At 33.7% G+C, this 25,914-nt stretch overlaps 1 protein-coding gene and 1 long non-coding RNA gene across 2 annotated transcripts; both read right to left on the bottom strand.

The window, feature by feature from the left end:
- Positions 1-11,747: 11,747 nt before the first annotated feature.
- LOC131162923 (uncharacterized) lies at positions 11,748-12,454 on the bottom strand. Its single transcript, XR_009138871.1, has 2 exons — positions 12,251-12,454; positions 11,748-12,171 (listed from the first exon to the last, which is right to left on the bottom strand). It is a non-coding gene; the product is annotated as an uncharacterized LOC131162923 (long non-coding RNA).
- Positions 12,455-21,372: 8,918 nt separating this feature from the next.
- LOC131162922 (peroxisomal membrane protein 11A) lies at positions 21,373-22,506 on the bottom strand. Its single transcript, XM_058119545.1, has one exon. It carries the CDS (start codon positions 22,389-22,391, stop codon positions 21,612-21,614), a length of 780 nt encoding a protein of 259 aa, XP_057975528.1. The 5' UTR covers positions 22,392-22,506; the 3' UTR covers positions 21,373-21,611.
- Positions 22,507-25,914: the final 3,408 nt, after the last annotated feature.

Below are 25,914 nucleotides of genomic sequence, written 5' to 3'. Positions count from 1 at the left end.
AGGATTTGAAAATTGAGGAGTTAGAAAATAATTTGAAAGATAAAACTAAGATTATTTGTAAATTTACTAAAGGTCAAAATAATTTTGAAAAAACTCTTAGGAGCTTAAAGAAATTCCCTAGAGAAGGAAGGTCTTGGTTTTAATGGAAAGAAGAATTTAAAACAGAAACATCTCTACATGGGATATTTTGTAAGAGAGTCAAAATCATATGTTCTAACCAAAGACTATCATAGAAATATTACATGTTTTAAATGTAAGAGGTTGGGTCACATAAAATTTGATTGTCCTTTCAAAAATAAAGATGTCAAACTTAATAAAGTCTAGAAAGTCAAAGGAGAATCTAGTACTAACCCCCATGGACCCAAGAAAATTTGGGTACCAAAAGTAGTTATCTGATTATGTCATGTAGATGTGCTTGAGATCATCCTTCTCAAAGGACAAGTGGTATATGGACAGTGGAAGCTCGCGACACATGACAGGAGATAAAGCTAAATTCGCATTTATCATATCCAAAGATGAAGGATTCGTTACATTTGAGGATAACTCTAAAGGTAAAATCATTGGAGTTAGTAAAGTTGGTAAGGAACTTTCACTTGTCATTGATAATGTGTTGTTAGTTGATGGATTAAAACATAACTTATTGAGTATAATTCAACAATGTGATAAAGGTTATAAAGTCTCATTTGAACATGACAAATGCACTGTAGAGAACAAATCTAAAAACAAAATATTGTTTACTGCTGATCGTCATAAAAATGTATACACCACTACCCTTAATAAACCTTGCTTCTCAACATGTTACTTGTTTTTATGCTATAAATGAGATTAATTAGATTTGACATAGGAGACTAGGATACACAAACATGGACTTAATATCTAAACTTGTTAAGCAACAATTAGTTAAGGGATTACCTAAGACTAAATTCATGAAAGATAAAATCTGTGATGCATGCCAACTAGGAAAACAAGCAAGAATGAGCTTTAAGAAAAAGAAAGTAATCTCTACTACTAGGCCACTTCAAATGCTACACTTGGATTTATTTGGCCCAAATCCAACTCAAATTTAGGAGAAAAATCATAAGCATTCGTCATAGTTGATGATTATTCGCGATACACGTGGGTACTATTTTTAGGTAATAAAGATAAAGCGTGTGAACAATTCATAAATATATGTAAGAAAATTCAAAATGAAAAGGGTTATACTGTCACTAAAATCCGAAGTGATAGGGGCAGAGAATTTAAAAATTAAAGTATGGAAGATTACTGTAATTCATTAGGAATAACACATAATTTTTCAGCTCCTAGAACCCCACAGCAGAATGGTGTAGTTGAAAGGAAGAATAGGTCTATACAAGAAATGGCCAGAACTATACTTAACGAACATAAATTACCTAAGTACTTTTGGGCTGAGGCAATAAATACCACTTGCAATGTTCTAAATAGAGTTTTGATTAGACCATCTCTAAATAAGACTCCTTACGAGTTATGGAATGGCCATAGACCAAACATATCATATTTTCATGTCTTTGGCTGTAAATGTTTTGTGCTTAGAGACAATGAACATTTAGGAAAGTTCGATGTGAAATCAGATGAAGGTATCTTCCTAGGGTATGTCTTAGACAGTAAAGCCTATAGAGTATACAATAAACGAACATTAACCGTTACAGAATCCATTCATGTAGTGTTCGATGAGTCAAATCCCTTCTCTAAGAGGACTGATAAAGATGAAATTGAGATAAATAAGGAATTTGAAAAACTGTCCATTATAGATGATTCAGAAAAGAGAAATGAAATTAAGAAATCATCCGCTGAAACTAATCAAATTGAAAATGAGGTTAATGAACTACCTAGAAAATGGAAGTACATAAATAATCATCTCATTGATCAAATAATAGGTGAACCATTACGTGGAGTAGCCACTCGATCCTCACTTAGGAATATAATTAGTCATTTTACCTTTTTATCTGAAGAAGAACCTAGGAATGTGAGTGAAGCAATTAAGGATGAATCGTGGGTGTTGTCTATGCAAGAAGAGTTAAACCAGTTTGAGAGAAATAAAGTATGAACATTAGTTCCTAGACCCGAGGATAAGACAATTATTGGAACAAAATGGATATAGAAGAACAAGAAAGATGAACATGGGATAGTTGTTAGAAACAAGGCAAGACTAGTAGCTCAGGAATATAACCAGGAAGAAGGAATAGATTTTGAAGAAACCTCTGCACCTGTTAATAAGGCAAGACTAGTAGCTCAAGAATATAACCAGGAAGAAGAAATAGATTTTGAACAAACCTCTGCACCTGTAGCCAGAATGGAAGCCAATCGAATGCTTTTAGCCTATGCTACTTTTAAGGATTTCAAGCTATATCAAATGGATGTCAATAATGTGTTTTTAAATGGCTACATAAGTGAAGAGGTATATGTAGAACAACTCCTAGACTTTGAAAACCATAAGAATCCAAATCACGTTTATAGACTAACAAAAGCTTTGTACGGTTTAAATCAAGCTCTTAGAGCTTGGCATGAGAGACTAAGTAGCTTTCTACTGAACAATGGATTTATCAGAGGAAAGATAGACACAACACTTTTCATAAAGTTTAAGAAAGATGACAAGCTCCTAGTTTAAGTATATGTAGATGATATTATATTTGGAGCTACAAATAAAGACTTGTGCAATGAGTTTGCTAGCACTATGCAAAATGAATTTGAGATGAACATGATGGATGAACTAAATTTCTTCCTAGGACTTCAAATTAAACAAGAAAAACATGGAATCTTTATAAATCAATCGAAGTACATTAGAGATCTGCTCAAAAAGTTTAATATGGAAGATGAAAAAATACTAGGAACACCTATGAGCTCTTCTTTAAAATTAGACAAAGATGAACAAGGTATACCAATAGATGTCAAGTTCTATCGTGGAATGATCGGTAGCTTACTTTATTTGACTGTCAGCAGACCTAACATAATGTTTAGCGTATGTTTGTGTGCAAGATTTCAAACTGCACCAAAAGAGTCACATTTGTTAGCTGTCAAACGAATACTTCAATACTTAATAGGAACCATGGAACTTGGGTTATGGTATCCTAAGTATACATCCTTTGAGATTATTAGCTATTCAGATGCTAATTTTGCTAGTAGTAAAGTGGATAGGAAGAGCACGAGTGGTACATGTCATTTCTTATGATATTCGTTAGTCTCTTGGTTTTCCAAGAAGCAGAATTCAGTAGCTGTTTCCACAGCTAAGGCAGAATACGTAGCGGTGGGAAGTTGTTGTGCTCAAACACTATACATGAAGCAACAACTGACAGATTTTGCATTAAGCTATGACACAATAACTATAAGATGCAACAATACGAGTGCAATAAACATCTCAAAGAATCCTATACTACATTCACAAACTAAACATATAGAAATAAGACATTATTTTCTTCGTGATCATGTGCAAAAAGGATATATGACATTTGAGTTTGTATGTATAGATGAACAATTGGTAAACATATTCATGAAACCACTTGCGGAGGATAGGTTTTTCTAAATTAGGTATGAATTAGGCCTGATGCATAGTCGAGAGGTTGCCTAGAATTATATTAGATGACATAATTCATGGGGAGCACCGTCACTTCATATTTACAATTGGTTAAAAATGTCAAATTTGTCTCATGTGTTCTCATTTGGTATCACATTTGTTCACATTTGGCATTAAACTCATATCATGATAAGAGCATATTGACTTACACATGTTAATCCTCACATAATCATTAAAATTTAGTGACTGTGTTTGCTTATACATATCTATGAAATTTGCCACGCTGTGTATGTTTCCATTGCAATTTACAATTCAACAACACAACTTTCTGCATTAGCAAAGGGGAGAAGTAATTTGAATTAACACAAGGAGACACATTTCACAGTACAATTTTTAAAATCTGATGGTTGAATAAGTTTAAAACTTTAAGATTTAAAATGGGAGAAGAACATAAGGTTATGTCCACTCATGTATTATTATACACCTTTTTGTTGATGTCAAAAGGGGAAGAAGAATCAGGGTATAACAAAAATGGGCAAAAACGGTTAGTAAAACTAATTGTGTATGAGCATGAGCATATTTCATTCATTTGGCATGAGCGTATTTCATATTGCTATTTGTTTGTGCATTATTTGAGGGGGAGCCTTGTTAGGCGTAACCCATTCTATATTTTTGCTCATGTATTTATCATCATCAAAAAGGAGGAGATTGTTGACTCTATGAGTCCAAACCTGTTTTGATAATGACAAATCATTTGGTATTTGATATGTGCATTGAGATTGTGAACAGGAACAATATTTAGCATGCACGGAAGGTTAAAAAGTCATGGAAGCCATGAAGATTAAAGTATATACATCTTGGCACAATCCATGGAACTAAAAGAGTAGAAGAATGAAAATGCAAGCAGCAAGTTCAAGATCATCATGGGAATGGGTATTTAGAATTGAATATATTTGCATATTTCATATGATTTAATTTGAAGTTCAAAAGATACCCTAGACTGACCTTAGGACTCATGCATCTCATGAACATCTTTAAGGGATATTTATGGACCTAGAGATTTTTTAAAACCCTGGAAAATATTTTATAAAAGAGTAAAGAAATGGAGCAAAAACATATTTTTGAAACTAAAAAGAAAAATCCAGAAAATGTTCTGTTCAGAAGACCGAACTCCCTGATCAGAAGACTGAAGTGTCAACTTCAAAAGACTGAAGTGTACGTTCAGTCGTCTGAAGATTCAACTTCAGAAGACCGAAGTTAAGCTCAGTCATCTGAAGAATTTCTTTAGAAGACCGAAGATTAAGTTCAGTCGTCTGAAGAATTATTGGAGAAAAACAGAAACAGACAGAAGCGCACCAGAAGGCTAAACCCTGACTTCAGTCGCCTGAACCCGCAACTTCATAAGTCTGAACCCAAACTTCAGACGTCTGACCCTGTTTCCAAGTTAATTTTTTCAAAACTCTAAGGAACTTCAATCGTCTAAACTTACGGGAAGATTAAAATTTTGATTTTTAATAAGAGAACATGCGAGTTATTTTCACAATCAAGTTGATCCAATGGTTTGAAATCATCCTAAGGGCAAGGTTACCTATATAATCAACATCTAAACCCTAGTGCCCCTAAAAGAACAAACTTTTGGCATAGAATTGAGGATATTGTACATTTAGCACAACTTGCAAGAACTTTGAACACACTGCTAAAGTTTTTAATTGGGATTTCAAAGTTTATACGTCAAATCTGAGCTAAAGCTATCTTGATTTTCAAAAGGCACTCTAGCAATCGTTGTCCTTTCATTTTGGTATTGAGGTTTGGTAAATCAATTTGCTTGTTAATATTCACTCTTATAGAGCTTTTCATCTAAATTGATTTGCTTGTTAATATTTATTCTCAAAGAGTTTTTCATCTCAAAGTCCATTATTGAATATTGGTTGATGATTGATCTTGAGTGTGCTTATATTAAATTGTTTTGACAAGATCACTACTTGAGAAAAGTTTTCGCCATTGGTTAAACGGTTTTGATTCAAGTGTGTATTCAGTTAAAGACTCGATATTTTTTATATTACAAAAGCACTTGATTGAATATCCATAGAGCTCATAACTATATATATTATTGAAGGATATTTTCTGAAAACTATTATATTAGGTTTTTGATCTTTGGAAATCATATCGTAATATATATATATATATATATATATATATATATATATTTGCATAGTACAAAGAGCATATTGTATTTGGGTACTTGGAAGAAAACTTATTGATTTAAATCTTTATAATATTCAAGACAAATTTTTTAATAAGATCACATTTGGTATTCATGTATCTAGTAAGTTGAACTAGAACCCTAATTTCTCCAAAACTTCTACTTATATCATTACTTGGGAGATTTGATAAAAGGGAATTTGTGTTGAAACATATCATTCATATAACAATTATATCATTACATACATACTATGTAACGACCTGCTTAATAAATTGGGTTTTTTTTTTTTATACTATGATAATCTACATGCTTTGATACCATGCTGGGATAAACCCAACCATTAACCTAAGCAGCAAGAAGCATAAATCACGTAAACTTAACCATATGAAAATATATACACAATTCAAAACCAATATCACACAACACCAGAGTACTACATATTTCCCAAAATATACACATATCACTGTTTTCCCAAAATTCTCTCAACTATGCTGGGATATACAAAAACACTCCCAAAAAGTACTCACTCTTTAACAGGGCACTACTGAAGCCCCTCTATCTGTGAGCCTGGTCTGCTCGCCTACCTGGATCACCTAAAAAATGATTCAATACTGGGATGAGCCAACGCTCAATAAGAAGAAATATGCTATTACTAGTGTGTGGCAAATGAGCTACAATATAAAGAAAAATCAGTATTCATATAAACATGCATAATTGAATATGTAAGTACGGTATAAATAATAAAATCCCCCCCCCCCTTTTCCATGTTGCTTAACATAATAATATCGTAGGTTACTATTCAAAATACTTCTATTATACATAAGTATAATCCATGTTTCTGTAAATCTGTACGTACGTAATAGTAGCTGAAAATGTTCCCTGTGGATAACTGTGTGTCATGACTTACCCCTCATGACAGGGTTATGCGACCCGTAGGCGGGATTTACCCTGGCTGGCCAACTAGGAATAAATCACTATACTCCATCGGTCTGATCTGCCCACCTTAACCCATATCTAGATGGGGAGCCTGTCCTCGTCAAGGGCCTAGGTGATCGACCTATACCACGTATTAACTAAATAGGTGGTTGCACTCATAAAGTAACATAATATCTGTAGCAACGGTACCATGTTCTGTAACTGCATAGTCCAACAGGGTCTGATATCATATAGTATATTTATATATATATATATATATATATATATATATATCTCTATCTGATTTACCATGATTCTGAAATAACTGTAATAACCATGATGTTGCATAAACTGTACTGTAATTCTGAGAACTGTTTAATCATAACACTGAAACTGCATAATCATAATATTGATATTCATATAATCATGGTACTGAGATTTATAAAATCATGGTACTGAAATATCGTAAAATCAGAATATTGAAATATCATAAAACATATCTTCGTACTATATTCATATTCACAAGCCACACGATACTTTAATACATAATTTTCATCATTTAATAAACTGTATAATATTTTTAAAATACCTCGCATAGCATATTTCCTTTACCTGACTACTAGAAAGCCCCTATGGAATACTAGCCTAACACCCGCAGGGCTTCCTACAAAACACCCTGAAAATAATATTTGCTAGAACATAATATCAGTATTTCATCGCCTACATCATTTCTTATAACTACCATAAGGCCAAAAATGGGCTAAAAGGTCTTACCCTGAATTTGGGATGAAATCCAACTTTGTTTCCCCAACGATCCGCTCCGGCTGACTTGTAGAGAACTTCGCTGGGAGCATCGTGGTGGCCTCAAATCTTCGATCTGGTGACTGACGGGGCCAAAATCGAAGAGAGAAGGGAGAGGGTGACGTAGAGAGAGAGAGAGAGAGAGAGAAGAGCGTGAAGAGTGAATAAAAATCGAATTTTTAGCTATTAATAGGGTCAGATTCGTCAATGAGACACGTCACCTCGTCAACGAGTCATTCATTAAATTTGTCGATGAGACCCTGTATTCGTCGACGAAATTCAGAGCAGTCCATTTTTCGCTCAGTATTTTCTCATCGACGAACCCCTGTATTCGTCAACAAATTTCCTTATGCACTCGTCGACGAACCCCTGTATTCGTCAACAAATTTTCTTATGCACTCGTCGACGAATACAAGGATTCGTCGACGAATTCTAGCAATTTCTTGAAATTAATATATTCTCCAAAATGCAATGTCGTCGACAAAGTCTACGGCCTCCTTCTGTTTCTGTTTCTATTTCTCTCTCTCTTATTATTTAAATACTATTATTTTTCAAGTCACTACATACTAAGCTTCAATTTTCATCATATGGATATGTGTTAGGTTTTTAATTGTACTCACTAGCATTGTTAGAAGCAAATCTTGAGTTGTTTTGCAGATTTAAAATTCTATATTATAATCACGATTCGGGTTGTGAACCGGTTGAGAAGGTAGTTGTGCCTCTTGTAAACAGTGAATGTAAGGGAAGCTTCGTCCCGATTAAAGGAGCAAGGATTTAGTGGAATCCTTCAGTGAGTTGCTCAAGGCGAGAAGGTAGGCCGAGTTGGCTAAACCTCGTAAAAACTGTGTTTGTCTTCTCTCTTCCTTTACTCCGTTTAATTTCCATAACACATTTCATTACTTATCTTGCATGTGTGTATGTTAAATAACCTCACATGCACTTGATAATTAATTTGGTAAAATAGAATTCATTGAGATAATAATTTGAATCGACTTCAAACCCCTGCAATTAATTTGTTAAATATAGAAATAAGAATTAAGTGATAAATAATATTAAAAGTTTTTAAAAATACCTAATTCACACCCCCCCCTCTTGGGATTACACCTAAATTAACACACACAAGTAAATCAATGGAGTAATGCAAATAATAAATAAAAAATAAGACACAAGAAATTTAACATGGTTCCCTCAAATGTTAAGGTATGCCCACGGGGCACAGCGGTCCAAATCCACTATCACCAAATATGTTATACAAAATGGATACAAAAGACATAAGTCTTACAAATATACAAGAGTGTATAAACAATTGTAGTAAGATGGAAATGTCTCACCAAATATTCTGAACAAAGCTCCAAAGAACCAATCAAAAATTAGCACAACTAGAAAATACCAAAATACTGATAATACACAACCGAAACAGCAGCAAGAATGGCCGCAACTTGCTGGAGAAGAAGCTGCAGCTGCTACAGAAAGAAGACAAGCAACCCTAAGACGTGAGGAGCTATTGTGTGTGAAGACCGAATGGAGAGGCAACTACTGTATGTAGCACTAGAAGGAGGGTTGCAGACGTGAAGAAAACAAATGGAGCAACAAAATACCAAAAGAAAATTAAATTCCACTGCGCATCAGGGCTTTGAAAAATGTAAGGCACCAGCTGTCATGCTTCCTTGAGAAGTCAACTCAATAAAAAACAACTTTCCAAAAGGCATGGGCCCCACAAGGAGGGAAACCCAACATTAAAATAGTATTATGATATTATTATTAATATACTAATAATTATATATTATAATAATAATTATCAGTATAATATATACTATTAATAATATATTATAATAGTATATTATATATTATTATAATATATTAGTATAATTATATATTAATATATTAATTATATTATAATATAATATTATATTAGTATATTAATAGTATATATTATTATTTATAATAATTATATATAAATTAAATATAATAGTATATATTATATACTAATATTATAAAATTATTAATAATTAATAGTATACTATTACTATAATATAATATTATTATTATAATAAGTATTATATACTATTATAATTATTAATAATTAATATTAATACTATATTATTATACTATATTAATAGTACATTATATTATAATATAGTATTATAATAGAGTATTATAATATAGTATATTTATTAATATATATATATATATGTAACTATACTAATATATTATACTATTAATATAATATAATAATTAGTATATTATATACTATTCATAATTAGTATATTATTAATATAACTTATATTATATATTATAATTATATTAATATATAAGTATAATTAGTATATTATTAATTAGAATTGTCACGACGTTCCCTCGGAGCAAGGGTGCCCCGAGGCAGGCAAATGAAAAATGATGATTTGATTTTTTTCATGAAAAATGGAGGGTTGGAATCACCACTAACCTTTTGTAGTGCGGTTACACTTGATTACTTCCCAATTAAGGATAAAATCTGTAATGACCCCAAAAGAATTATAAATAAATTAATTAGAGATATGAATCTAAAAAAATAAAAATAAATAAATAAATTTAATTAAATAATTATATATATAACAGAACCCCTTCCCCAATAATTTCCATGCCCTCTCTCCCTCTCCACTCTCTGTCTCTCTCTCCGTCCAACTCTCTCTTTCTCCTCGATTTTCTCGGCCAAACGTGCGTCAATCGAAGAACGGAAACTACCCTTATGTTCCAAATTCAACCAACAACATTTTAACCAAAATGGATTTGTCGTAGAAACGTCGTATATACCACTCCTAGGATAAGGTAAGGGAAATTTTTATAAATTAACCAATTAAATTGTAATATAAAATTGCAGGAATTATATAAATGTTTTTCTGAATATTCTAACATATGAAAATTATATTTTGGGTTATTATTATTATTATTATTAGTTGATTAAACTAGCATATGTGAGCTTAGAGATTTTTATAGTAATTGTATTTCAAAATTTAACTGATTTAATTAAAGTATTTGATTTCTAAATTATTGTAGTAGATTTTCTGAATGATTTGACCGGTTAAAATAATTGGTTTGATTTATTATACGTATTTTGTAAAGAATTAAAAAGAGTAGGGTTGGTTATCTCTGTTTTTCCTTTAAATACATATTTTGAATTAAATAAATGGTGAAGATAATTAAATTGGTGTTTTCGAAACAAATATTGAAAATAGAACGACCGGTTTTGTAACGACCCAGCCGTTTACACGGATTCAGGTGTCACTCACATACATCAAATACCTATACCTGTTCAAGATATGGAAACAACCCGCCCTAAACAGGGATATACGGGTGTAAATAATACATAATCATGATGTAAATGTTGCGGAAAAACATAAACATCCATTGGGATTACTACTAGCCTTATACCAGAATTCACTAATACATCCATAATTTACATACATTTGGACTTAGAGTAATTGTCATATTACAACCCTCCAAAAAGGACTTTCATCAAGTTTAGTACAAAATTTAGATGCTTACGTAAGCTAACCAAAATAACCTCCCCAGTCCCTTTATTTACTAGGACCGACGCACGGACGGACCTAAAAACAAAGGTTGTAAGATAGGTTGAGACACCTCTCAATAAGGAAGAAGGAGTTACAACAGTGTGTGATTGCATACATGCATATTTTCATTCAACATCTGGAATATAAATCAAATATTTTCTATACAGTAATGCATAAGGTATATCATTATTCATATTACAAAATTCCCACATCTGTCTTTCGACCATTTAATGATTTATCAGATGACCAACAGCAAAATATCCCTATAACCAGTTTTACCCCGTGGCTCGGGTTGTGCACTGGTACTCGTCCAATGCCCTGTTCGTTCAGACACTGCCGAGTACCTACATACGATCTAACTGCCCCCATTGGCCCAATATCAGCCAATGGTTTCACCTTGCTAGCCGACCATCTTGGTACCCACATCATTTAATGCGTGTGGTTGCACGTGTACATCTAGCTACGATATCATGTCATATCATATAACAATGGTTTCATTTCACCCTGCAAAGAAAGTATTTTTCAACCCTCCCGGGACTCTCAAGATGTGGTTCCGTATATCATAAATTCAATTTATACAAATATGATAACCTGCGCATTTTCAGTATTTTTCACAAATTCACATAATAGCATTAGGTTCAAACCGGTGTCTTTCCACTCAGTTTACCGTTCTTTGTTTACTGATGCGGCTCGGTGTATCACCAGCCTCTGTTTATTCACATTATCAGTATAACAAATTTGGAACTTCATTCTCATATTTTATATCAATAGTATAGAAAATCCATTCATTCCCATATCAACATATATTACACAAGTTTAATACAAAAACCCGCTAAATGATAGAAATTCAATATACATAGTTTAACTGAATAAATAAAGGATTCGAGCCTCTCCTACTATAGTATAAATACAAATAAACGATGTTTGTAAAATTTTGGAGATTACATGTCAAAAACCTCGTTTTTACCAAAAATCGTAAAATCGTCAAACCGACATCTCTACGTGGTAGAATTTCACAAATAAGGAGTTAAATCATAGATAATAACATAAACTACCTTTTTTGCGGTTTAGTTTTCCAAAATAGCTGTTGTAATCAAATTCCCCTTACCTTATACTCGAAATGAAAGTTCGTATGAAAATGGTCCAAATCGACAACCCGAGATCCCGAAAACCTAAAACCACAAAACATAACTTTACTATGTTTTCTACTGCTATCCAAATATCCAATCAAAATTAGGATCAGATTCCTACCTCGATTCTTGGGAAAACCCGAAACTCTCCGAAATGACGATCCGATCCACTAAAAGTGTAGAGTTTCCTCTTCTGATCCACGCAGTACCCTCCGTTTTTAGAAACGAACGACGAACGGCAAAGGATCTTAGAGAGAGAGAGAGAGAGAGAGAGAGAGAGAGAGAGAGAGAGAGAGAGAGAAAGAGAATGAGAGAGTGAGAGAGAATAAGAGAATTTATAGAATAAATCCTAACTTAGCCCTTAAGTAATCTAAATAAATATCTAAATCCTAACTTAGCCCTTAAGTAATCTAAATAAATATCTCCTCCAAGATAATTATATATAAATATCTCAAAATATCTCTTTTCAAAATATCTTCTCCAAAATATCTTTCTTTTTTTCTTTTTCTTTTTTTTCTTTTTTTCGGGGTTGGGTTACTACAGGTTTTCCAATAATTTATATAATTATGAGAAACACTGAAATCGTGTGGCATAAGAAAGAATATTATTGTTTAATTAAAGTTATGAGTTTATAGTAAGATATATTGATATACTGAAATGTATGTGTATTATACTATTTTTGGAACTGTGGAAAAGAAAGTAAAGTATAGAGTATTATTATTGTTAAATTGCAATATATGGTTTAAGAACTCCGACGGACCATAGCACGCTCTGTGATGCCCTGATTTTCATATATTTTTTTTTATAAACAACAATCAATAAGTCAATTATCTGCTACGTCACAAACTTTGATACCATATCAACATAACCCGACCCGAAAAAGGGTATCGGGCAATCAGACTATCTCATACAAACATACCTAAAAGTGGAAGTCAAAATTTACATACCATCCAGAATACAAATACCAAAGAACTATCCATCCATATACACACATATCTATACACATCTCCAAAAGGCAACAAAATAGGGGATTACACGAACACATCCTCAACACAAAACACTTACCCTGACTATTAGGGTACAAGCTCCCCTCTATCTCAGAGCTCAATCTCCTGGTCTGTCACGGTTTCCTGAAATATTTAAATATTTGGGTGAGACACCTCTCAGTAAGATGGAATAAATTATTTATAATGTGTGACATATGAGTTTAGTTATATCATAATACACTCATTCTAATGATTATATCTTTTGAGAAAATATTTAGATATGTACTCATAATCATATAGTCATAAAACATAATTTTATAAGTTTTGATACCATTTCTCATACTTATACATATACAACTAATATTTATCAGCGAAAGTGTCCGAGAATTGGGGAGATTACACGTTCATACATGTAACATCCATCTGCTCTGATATCGTTTGTAACCTTACCCGATTAATTCGGGTGCAGCTACAACTGATACTTATCAGGGCACTCACCTTACTCAGTAAGCCCTCGAACAAAGAGTTTTACTTCGCCCTAATTATTTTTGCCATTAAATTTACACTCTTTCATTTCTCATTTTCATTTCACAATCTTACTCATAAGTGTCCACTAGTAACAAATACACATTATGTCTGTAACTCATGGCTGCCCTGAGGATATTCACATCTCCATGTTTCCCTTTATGACCATGTTGTGCGACCCAAAGACTGGACCTAACCGAGGTTGGCCTACCCGGTTAGATCAAAATAAGGAATCTGTCTGTTTGTAGTACAATTGGCCTGCCCACTCTTGGTTCGGACGCCAAGTGACAAAACTACCCTTCTCATTGGCTCAATCGACTATCACCTCACACTCTCCACGAGACCATGTGGTTGCACTAACACCTCATTAGCAATGGTACCATGCTCTCTATCCAACTCCAGTCCATCAGGGTTCTTATTTCCACATTTTAGTTGTTGGAATTGGTGTATTCCCAAGAGAGGGGGTGAATTGGGTATTTAAAAAGTTTTCCTCCTAAGTTTATCCAAATCAGTAGTATTACGCAACTTAGGGTCCGTCTATGCAATTATAAACCCAATCATTCACAATAATAAATCACAGACATTCAAGTGCAGAAATTTAAATTGCAAAAATTAAAAGTAGGCACAAGAAATGTTATCGGGGTTCGGTCAATACTACCTACGTCCCCGCCTCGAACTCATAAGAAAAAAAGTTTCCACTACGGCTCACTTAACGGGTGGAGCAGCACCGTTTGCAACACCTTACCAAGATGGTGCACCTAACTTTCCTAACCGAGTCAAAGTCAATTCGAGACTTTTCACAGGGCAAGTCTCTCTCTTCAGGCCCATGCTTGGAATACAATCAATTACAATACAAGATGTGTACAAAATATATGTTTCTCAACCAAGCTGATTCGTACCAGTATTAATCAACGTACACCAATATGTAAGAACAATAAAGTGGATAGAGGTTGAATCCCTAACTTACATAACCGAGCGAAACATCACCCGATTCGTGTGGGCGTCAGTGGTTTGTCAGTTCGGAATCCCGTGGGCCATCATCACGGACCATGGGAGACAGTTCGACAATGAGCGCTTCAAGAAATTTTGCACCGACCTGTCCATAAAACTTCTATTCGCATCGGTTGTGCATCCCCAGAGCAACGGTCAAATGGAAAACATGAATCGTACGATACTGCATAGTTTGAGGACGCGACTCAAATCTTCACAGGGCAAATGGGTGGGAATCATCGGTTGTAACTCACTTACCCTCGATGCAAGGCCAGGGTATGAGACCACTTAGGTAAAGTGGGGGGGGGGGGCGCGAAGATTCGAAACCGTGACCTCGTGGAGGCACGGCCGGCCTTCTACCACTAGGCCACCCACCCAAGAAGGGCAGCTCAGCAGAAAATCAATCAATACTCAGCACAAGCAATACAGTTTCAGTATCTCCCAACAATTCACAATTCAATATATTTAGGAGATTAATATAATTAAGCAAGCAACAAAATGTAAAGCAAGAAAAGTAAAGGAGACATCGAAAATATTATCAGGGTTCGGCAAACGTGCCTACCTACATCCCCTCCTCAGCTCGCATGCTTGAAGATTACCATTATTGCTTACTTAACGGGTGGAGCGGTACCGATTACAACCACCATTTCCTTACTAGGTAAGGGAATACCCCAGTTCAAATTTTTAAGACTGACCCCAACCTTTACAACCAATCCTTACGGGTTAGATCAACACCCTCTCAGGTCACGCCTGGAATACAACAGATCAATATAAATTTTTGCGTACAATGAAAGGTGCTTCTAACATAAGCAAATTTGTACAATATTATGATTCAAATATGCACTTACATATAATAAGAATATATGCTCAAGTGAGATAATATCTAACAAGATTTCAACTCTCCAAAAATGTACATAAACATGTGTATACGTGAGAGTGACTACCTTTGATTTAGAAAAATTATAATCAATATATAATATCAAAGGAACTTTGAATCTCAAGGTAAGAATCTCAACAATAATATTTTTCAAATATTAAGCACAACCAAGATTTAGGGATCAAGTTTGCTCAAAAATAGTTTATCAAATAGTGCAAGCAAGCTTTCGAATCTGACAATGAAGATGCCAAGACTCAGAAGTTAAAGAGGGTTATTCTCAAATAATATTTATCAATTAAATATGATGAGATAAACCTTAACTTTACTCTCTAAGAAAAATATCAAGCAATACAAGAATATTGAGAGTAATGAGCTTTAAAAGCAATGTATGTAAACACACAACAATAAGGAACAAGCTCCCTCTCACTTGTAATTAGTTTGAAAGAAAATGAGCACAAGAGAAATATAACTCTCTGTTTTAGAAAGATTTTACAAGCACTAAAATGAGAGAGTATCAAAATTTTGGCTTGAAAATGAGAAGTATAAGCAATATGGGCCCAAGAAAAATCAGAGAGAATTTTTGCAAATTATATTGCTAATCCCTCAAAATGAATAGGTATATATAGATATCCTCAAAAATATTACCTTTGGGGACATATGAGAAATTCTGGAAAATGTTTAATGAGGTTTTAACCCCAATTACCGCAGTTAAATTACAGCAACCCAAGAGTTTTGGTCGCTCAGTCCTTAGGGACGGTCGATCGAATAGAGACAAGGAGAAAAGGTGAGCTTTTGGGTGCGGGTGCTTGAGGGTGAGTCCAATTGGCTGAAACCAAGGCGATTTTCCAAACGTTTGAGGTTCGATTGCCTAGTGAGTAGTTCAGTTTATCGAACCTCACAATTCGGTCACCTCGGTGATTTTGAACTAAACGTTCGGGTGGTCAAGAAAGGTGGGAACGGTCACTGTCATGGTTCGGTCGACCATGGACAATGCATTCAATTTGGTTCGGTCAACCGAGCCAAGTCAACAAATTGACTTTCTGGCCAGTCGATCTATCGAGGTGTTTACAACGCCAATGGTTCGGTCGACCGAGATCTCTTGAAAATTCTCTTTCTTCTTTTGACCTTATAAAAATTATCCCTATTTGTATGTATTTGCAATTTTGGCTTAAGGGACTTGTTCATTATGTGTCCTAAGGTCAATCTATGGTCTTGAGAGATAATTTAAAAAATTCGATGTCAGTCGACCATCCCTAAGGGCATTCAATGGTCTTGAGCTTATAATTCTATCATGCATGTAATGCAATTATTACAAACCATATTAACTTACAAACCAAATGAAATGAATGCAAAAACAATAATAAAAAGGGTTTTCATTCTTTTACTTCTTCAGATGTCATAAGTAAGCTTTGATCTTGAAGTTCGTATGGCTTCCTTGTATTCCTACCATCAATGCATGCTAAGGATGAACCTGTTCAAGAAACTCGGTGCATAGGTAAGAAACATTGATTTTGTCATAATCAAAATGGGATCAGACTCATAGAGTCAATACTAATTCAATTACTATTTAAATTAGTATCAAAGATTAGAAAAATTATCAATTTAATTATTTAAAAAATAATAATAGCTCAATTATCATTGATGGTTACAATAATAAAATTTATAAATTCATGAGAACAATTCAAAATATTGTTTATTTTATTTGTGAGGATTTTGAAAATTTTAATAATTTTATTTATTATTTCATAAATTAGTTCATTTATTAACCATGGTTATAAAAATTATTAATTCAACTATTGTTATATTATTAATTTAATCATTAGTAGCATTTAATAAAAATAAATAGGAAATTTAAAGTAAATACAAAAGAAATTATTTCAATCATCAATAGTTACTAAAAATATTAATTTAATTATTAACAAAGAGTATTGTTAAACATATAAACTTATTGAAATACAATAAAAAAAAATACAATAGTATTTTTTAGTATATTCGCTGTCTGCAATCACTAAATATCATTACAAATAATTTTCCTTGGTTCGTTTATTTGCTTTAAATATAATCTTAGTTGTTCCATGTTCCTTAAAGAAGAAAACAATATTCATAACCAATATTGCTCAAATTTTGAGAGAAATTTTAAAGTAAATTTTCTTTTAAGAATTTTAATTTGAATTTATTTTTATTTTTTTAAAAAAAGAAATTTTAGAGTTGATGTCACACTAACATGGTAGTGGATCAGCAACAATCAAAGGCAAACAAAATTTGTTGTACTTGTTTTTTTCATATGATAAGTATTTTTTCTCTAAATTTATGTAAGCATGACTATAGAAGCAGACGCTGAACATAGAAAAATATTGGAAGATAAATTTTCAAATAAAAAATAAAAAACAAAATAAAAGACAACACATTATGCTTAGTTTTAGTAGTTTATGCCTATATCTATTATTTTTTATATTGATCTAAAATAAAAGTATTCATCGTAGATTCACCAACAAACCAATATACAAAATAAAACACTTAGCTTCATTATTGTGACGGTAAAGATAAATTTTTTAGTTTTTACGTTCAATTTTTTTGTGGTAGTTTTTTTCCTAACAAACATTAAATTCCACCAAATAAAATTCATTTCATTTTTTTAAACTGATATGGAAAAACCCAATGAAAAAAATTCACTCCAGCAACAATGCTAAATATGAGATTATAAAATGAAATTAACAAGAAAACATACCATAAGAAAATTTTCAAATAGTTGGGGTGCAACAAACATAACATGAAAAATCCTAATTAGGAATATTCACTCCAAAGAGATTATAAAATGAGACTAAGAAAAAAAGAAAATATAAAGGAAAATTCTCGAACAACTGAAGTGCATCAAAGGCACATAAAGAGTGATATACCTATAATTGTATTTTTATTTTTATTTTTATTTTTTTGTATTTTTTGGAATCTCCTACCACATGAATACTCAAATGAAGCATTAACTAACTCAAGAGCTATACTAAATTTAAGAAATAATCACTGAATTGACTGTCAATATGTGGTTTACAATAAGTAAACAAAACAAATAAATCAATACATGCATACAAGTCAAGAAAATACAAATTTTGAAAATGCAAATTGTAACAGACAATGCTATAAACAAATAAATCAATACATGAAAGTTTGGTTAGTTCGGCTCAGTTAATATATAGGTTTAGTTCGATTTTGTTCTAAATTTGAATAATTTCGAATATTTGATTTTCAATTTGGGTATAAGGAATCTTTAATTCAGTTAACCGAATTACCCGAATTACAAATTAATTAATAATTAAATATAAATTAATAATATTAATATATGATATATGTTAAATCTTAAATGTTTAATCTTAAAATATCCATTTTATCAATAAAGCTAGAATTGATAAACTAGAAACAAAATTGCAATCATATTTTATTTTTATAATTAATTTTAAATTTATTCAATCAAATTCCGAATTACCCGAAAAGTTAGTTCGGTCGGGTACGGCTTGATTACAGCAACTAATTTGGTCGATTCGATTAGGAATTAGTGTTAATCAAAAAATTCGATTAATTCAATTGATTAATCGAATTTAACCGAACCTACCGTCTGCACACCTCTACTACTACTTGAATAACATGGATTGATTTTTTTTTTATGAGCAAAATATAAATTCACCAATTTCCTTTTTATTTTTATTCATTTATTGGGGCAAGGGAAAGCTGTAGTGTAGTATCTCGAGGGAAGTATCAAGTTACAAATCCTTCCCTCCTAACACACCCCAAAGTACTATTCTTACTTTGTCAATTTGTACATTTTGTTATTTCAAAAAGCTTTTGGCGTTTAATATCTCTTCATTTTTTCAAATTTATTGGAAGGTTCACTCAGTTTAAGTAGCACGATGGCAGGTCACCACATTCATTGTCTCAAACCCTTCCACACTCCTCAAAAGCTTAAACTATTGGAGCACCTGCTAGCAGATTGCAGCAACAGTTTGCATGAGATCATAAGAATTAAGCTTTGAATTTCAAACAACAATCTCAACCTGACAGGCCCGTAGTTTTTCATTTGAATTACTTCTATTTTTTCTCTTGTTTTGTTCAAGACAAAGAACCAAATTATCACTACATCTATTTCCCTTCCTTCCTACTTCTTCCTCTGCCTGCAAAGATGACGTTTTAAGTTTTTTCCCTATCAATTGGAGCCCTCCCCTCCCCACCCACATGAGGATGGGTCTATAAAGTTCATAACTATTCCTCTTATAACAGGATGCTTACCTAGCAGACATTTGATCCAATTCCATTTTCTTCATTTTCTAAATAAGGGTTCAGGAGGTCAGAAGCAACGAATAATGCATCTCCTACTATAACTTAGTAATATAGTACAAAAATAACAGTATATATATAACAAAATGCACCATATAAGCATAATAGCCAAGTTGCAAATTGCTCAACCGAATCTTAAAAATGATATCATGCTCCGCTATTCTTTCTGTACAATGTAAACAACGAGAGCCTCTTAAGGAGTTCTAAAATCCAGCATGTAATTTGTTAGCCATCTCAATTAGTGCAAAATAAACTGAAATGAACAAATTGGGAGGACAGCCACTTCGAGAGCCTCGTTTTTTTTTTTTTAAGGTATTCCATGTTAATAAAAAAAAAAAATTAAGTATTCACATGATTAAAATGTCAAAAAGCCATGATGTAAGAAACAAAGAGAATAACCCCATTTATGGAGGGTGGGAACCTCGTACAAAACGGATTATTTCTCACTGCTCAAATCCAATAAACACTCCGCAGCATTCGAAGTATCAGTAAAAGACTCAATTAACAAATTAGGAGTTTGGGCAAAGCATTTGTGTAGAAGAAAGTATTAGACAGAGTCATTCTAACTTGATAATAAATATATATATATAGAAAAAAAGAAAAAATTCAGCAATTACAAAAGGAAATTATAAGTCCTGTTCAAGCTCATGAGGGCAACCCTGTTTGTTTCAATTCCAGACTCTGGAGTAAGAAATTGTTATAGACAAATAAGGACCTGTCCAGCAGAGCATTAATTCAAGACAGACGTTTAGCCCTGCATGCTACAAAACATCCTTTCAAGTTACCCTCGCTTCTTGGGTTTAGGACTAGTATTTCCTGCATTGGCAATGGCTTATTTATCTCTGTGTTCAAAATAATATGTTTGTCACCCCTCACAGAGGACTAATCTCATCCTTCTTTACAACTCTTCTGAAGGCATATAACTTTAGACGGTAAAAAATTGCTTTATATTTATAACTATAACCCCCATTTTCCATAGAAACAGTACAAAACTGTAACGAAAAGCCTATAAAGTCTAGAAATGTGACAAATGTCTGGCAATCCTACCCTCTGAAAACAATCGGAAGTTGAGAAAGTGTGGCTTAATCAAAACCATTGTTAAGAATTAGGGTAAGAAAAGTTGCTCTTTGGAAAGCACAGTGTGTTCGGGGAGGGGGCCAAGTTATTGTCTGACTTTGAAATAATGGATGATGAGTGCTTACATATTTGGTTGGGAGCAAAATTTAATAAACTTAAAGTTTTTGGATGAAGTTGGTGCTCATCCATCAATGTATATTAAGTCCATGCATTGACTCCCTAACCTCAAGGAGAAGAGTTTGAATTGGGTTCAAGTGTACATGCATCTGTTACCTATGGACGTAGGCGCGTGAAAAAGGAGCCGTAATTGGAAATCACAAGTAAGGAGATTCTTGAGGCTTAATATTTTGGGTCAAGTTGATGCTCCGAGCACGCCCATGGAGTCCCCAATTCTTTACAAATTCAAGGCTAGTGATTTAGATGCCCACCGAAACAATAAATGAATATTTTAAAAGCTGGATAACATTTTTTTTTCATAGTAAAAGATGCTCTTTTATTCAGGAGAATACATGTTTAACCAGAAGAACCCAAGGAGCTTCATGGGTTCGCAATTTCTGAATACCCTTTAAAAAAATGACAGTATCCCTCTGCATTTTCCAACCAATTTTGCAGATAAATTATACATCACTGTGTGGTCAAATTCATAATTCAACAAGCAATAAGTAAGTATCCAATGCGCATACCTCCTCAAATGATGAGCAGAGTCAGCAAGACAGCCAATTCTTATGAGTACTAATAAGAGCTGATAGAAGTCCAGCACATGACATCAGAAACGGCCCCGAAAGCCGCCCTTTTCCGTCGCGAATATCCGCCAACGCCATGAACCCATCGGCGACATCCTGAACAATTGATAGTTTCTTCAACAACATTTTTTCCTTCAGCTTTTGAAGCCGTTTCGATTCCTCGTCATGCTTGAGTCCTCTCGACGTCGCAATCTCTATAGTCGACACCAGACAAGCCTCGTCGTCAACAATCTTCCTCAAATCCCCAATTTTCAATGAAATGCTGCCCAAATACCCAACGAACTCCGCCCAAGCACTGATCTTCTGCAAATTACGTGAGTGTTTAGTATCGATCAAACCCGATTTGGCCAACCACACGAATTGCTCGACAAAGTAATACAAGCCCTCCCCTCCGTAGGCAACAATGGATAGGAGAAGTTGCTGTCTCGAATCGAAGCATGAGTTCCTGAGAGCGTTCACGTCTTGAACGAACTTGCCGAGCCTGAAGGCCTTTCGGCTCACGCCGACGCTTGATTCGAAGCTCTTGAGACGGCGAGTAAGAGTTAGGGTTTCGGGAAGAACAGAGGAAGAGAGGATGATCTTGGAGGCGTACCTGGAAATCTTGAGGAGCTTGTCAACGCCCTCTCTCTTGGCGAGGTAAGCTTCGAGATGGTTTAAGAAGTCTCTGTCTTTGGGCTTTGATAAAGCAACGGTGGTTTTAGGGTTTTCAGCAGGAACAATTGTGGTGGGTTGAGCTTCCATGGAGACGGAGTCTGGAGAGGGAGAGGGAGAGGGGGAGAGAGAGAGAGAGAGAGAGAGGGAGAGTGATCTGGAGAAGGCGGATTTGATACGGACGAGGAGTTGATGCGGACAAGGTGAAAGCAATTGACGCCGTCTGATTTTCATGGGAAAACGACGCGTTTGAACTACCCGTGGCAGAGTACGGCGTCGTTTGAAGTCGGTTGGAAGCGCTCGTCATTTTCTACAATTAGTGCAATACGCAATCCATTAACCAATTTGTCCAATATGACGCTGCGTTGCCATTCCAACATTTTATTTTCTTTTCACATTTAATTATATTTTTTAAAATAAAAATATTCATTTTTTTAAAATTATTCATTTCCACTCAAAGCGAAATGAGGGATTCATTATAAAAGATAGAGGAATATTAATTCTAATCTAAAGTAATAATTCCACTTCGCTCGACTCTCTTGATACTCCTCCATTCTCTCTCTCTCTCTCTCTCTCTCTCTCTCTCTCTCTCTCCTCTCTTTTTAGCTTTTCTTCACAAAGATCGAAATTCTAAAAATCAAGTTAGAAGTGGTGCATTTCAGGTGCAGTAAGAAATTAGGGTTTTTCTTCATAGGGACAAACTTCTAGAATAAACAGTAATCAAAATCATTTTCTTCAATGAGTTGGCTTTCTAGTATGTAATATATAAATTGACTTTAATCTTAAATGAGTTCTTTGTATCAAGGGTTTATCTATAGGTTCACTGGTTTATAGTTTAAAAACAAATATATGGAGTTTTAAGTTTCAAGGTGGAAGTTGATTTTTAATGTGTTGTGTACATGTATTTTGTCTGTTGCATATAATAGTTTTTATTTTGTAATATTTCAATGTGTCGTTGATTTGTTTGGAGGCTTATCAAATTGCTTGCTCTATAAAAGGCTCTCAGAATCAAAAAGTTTGAAAAGATAGAAAAAAAAATACAAAAATGTAAGGGAAGAAGTAATTTAGATATGGGGAGGACTCAGAAAGTTCTAAAACAGTCCATTCACTAAGGCATGTGCTTATAGAAAATTAAAGTGGCCAATGCAATTGAAGTAACCAATACAATGAGATAACAAACTCAAACCTTTCTAAATACTATGTATAATTTATAGTATTCAATAAATTAACAAATCAATCTTCATTTCCATACACTTAAAACTTTAACAGAGATAAAAAAAAAATTGACTATGAATCTGTAAAATTTAGCTTTACATAAAGAAACTCTCCTAGTTTTTCGGCTGCATATGTAGACATATTTGTAGTTATGACCATGCATTATTAGTTAAGCTTGGAGCATTTGTTGTATATATCAAATTCACAACGACATTTGTATAAATTAATGAGGTTTAAAGGTTAGGAAACCCCAAAGCTGGCAGAAACCACTTCTACAAGCTTTAAAAAAATGACAGTATCCCTCTGCATTTAGATTTAGGAGTTTTAGACAACTTCTTTCCCTATTGCGTAGGAGTTTTAGACAATGTGCCATTGATGAGCTAACATTTCGTGCATATTTGTATTGAGATTACTTTTTTAGAAGCTACATTTTATCTTTTTACTTAATGTTTTCTTCTTTACTCTAATGAGCAAAAGAGATTCTCATAGGGATCAACATGCACCTCGAGTATCTTTCGCGGATATTGTGACACGTGGACAACCAACTGAAACCCATCATTGCCACCACCATTAGTCCCACCAAAGAAACTCGAGCAAATTGAAGAGATTCTAGATAATAAAACAACATACACACGAGTTGGAATGTACCAAAAGTTTTTGGTCAAATGGAAAGGGAAGCCACTATAAGAAAGAAGTTGGATTCTTAAAGATAATGTCCTTTGTCTCAACCCGGAGCTACATTGAACACTTTCGACACGATTCTCCAGAGGAGAATTCTTTTCTTTTGGGGAGAGATGATGGGAATTAACATGCATCTCGAGTATCTTTCGCGGATATTGTGACATGTGGACAACCACCCTAAGTCCACCATTAAGTGTGAACTTTATTTGCAGGTACTATGAAGTTTAAGTCCAAATGATCACTTAATGGACTTCTACATTGGATGAGCCTGAAGAATGAAATAAAGGACTTAAACTTTGGAGCATGAAATTGAAGACCACTTGAAGATCCATGAAATAATGGACCAAAATCACCCCTTCCCCCCCCCCCCCCCTCTTTTGAATTCGTGGAAGCTAGCTTGGAAATAAGTTATTTCAACATAGGGAGACTCACAATTGAAGCTTCTCTTGGAAGCTAGCTTGGAAAGAGGATGACAAGTTGCAAGTCAAAGACTATTAGTCTTTCAAGAAGCATTATTTCATTTTAAGTTCGTAGACTCCACTATCATAATTATTCAAGTTCCTAGGCACTTATTACCTATGACAAACTATTTCCTAGGAACCTCAATATCTATGTTTTAAATGTTTTATTCTATTTTTTTATTTTCTTTAATCTCTTAAGAAGTCATATGCATACACATGTAAGTCTATAAATATGCCATCATTTGTATTGTAAAGGGGATCTTTGCATTATCAATTAAAAGAAGTATTTGCTTGAGCTTGTGAAGCTTATTCCGTCTCCCCAAAGATTGGGTGGTGAGAGACCACGACAACATCAACTTCATCATCAACACTTCAAGCCCCACTCCTTTTCATAACTCACGACCTTTCTCAAGCTTCATTATTATCTCAAGATTCCTAAGGAATAACAAGCTTGTTCGTGATGCGATTGAGTACTCATGTGCCTTGGTGTTTGTAATTTTGAACCTCTTGGTAAGCTCATTCCAATTCCTTGTTTGTGACCATCTAAAACAACCCCTAAAAGCCCCTTCTAAGCCTTGAAACCCTACTCGAATCCTTGATTGAAAACTTTGTTTATTTTTTTTTAATCTTCCAAGATTTTCAACATGAACATGCTTGCTAGTACCATGCTTAGGGATATTTGATTTGTACGCTAGGACTTGTGATCTAAGACTTCTAATGTAACATCTTTCAAAATGAACTTGATTACTTGAATGAAATGATCAACTAAGGGGTTTAAAACCAAATCATATACGTTTTCAAAATCTCAACAAGTTGTGATCACTAGAATATGTTTGTGATGTTCATGCTTGATTAATTCAATTCTCCCCTTAGATTGCGATATTGTGTGTATGCTACAATTAATTCAATCGTAGGACTTGGGCTACTTAGAACTATCCTACATCAGAAAATGGCTAAACTAAGTATAAAACAATTTGATCATTTAAAACAAACTTAGAGTAAGAGAACTCCCTCTTTTTGATTTAAAGCTTGGGCATATGAAAATATTTTTACTCTTGATTTAAAAATTTTCAAGTAAGCGCCCACAATAGTGTAACTAGTCTTTAAAGATTGAAATGACATGATCAACATAGTTAGACCAGAAATATACATAAACCATTGCAATTGAAATATCTCATCAGACTCGTGAAAGATTTGAGTTAAAAGCATAAGACATATGAAAGCAAAGAGTAGGTTTGAGCATAAATTTGGTCTAA

This window comes from Malania oleifera, chromosome 8 (genome assembly GCF_029873635.1).
Source record: "Malania oleifera isolate guangnan ecotype guangnan chromosome 8, ASM2987363v1, whole genome shotgun sequence".
Classification (NCBI taxonomy): domain Eukaryota; kingdom Viridiplantae; phylum Streptophyta; class Magnoliopsida; order Santalales; family Ximeniaceae; genus Malania; species Malania oleifera.
This window is presented reverse-complemented; position numbering and strand designations above follow the sequence as displayed.

Coding starts and splice junctions, on each gene's coding strand:
- LOC131162922 (XM_058119545.1), bottom strand. CDS start 22,391: ATGGAAGCTCAACCCACCACAATTGTTCCTGCTGAAAACCCTAAAACC.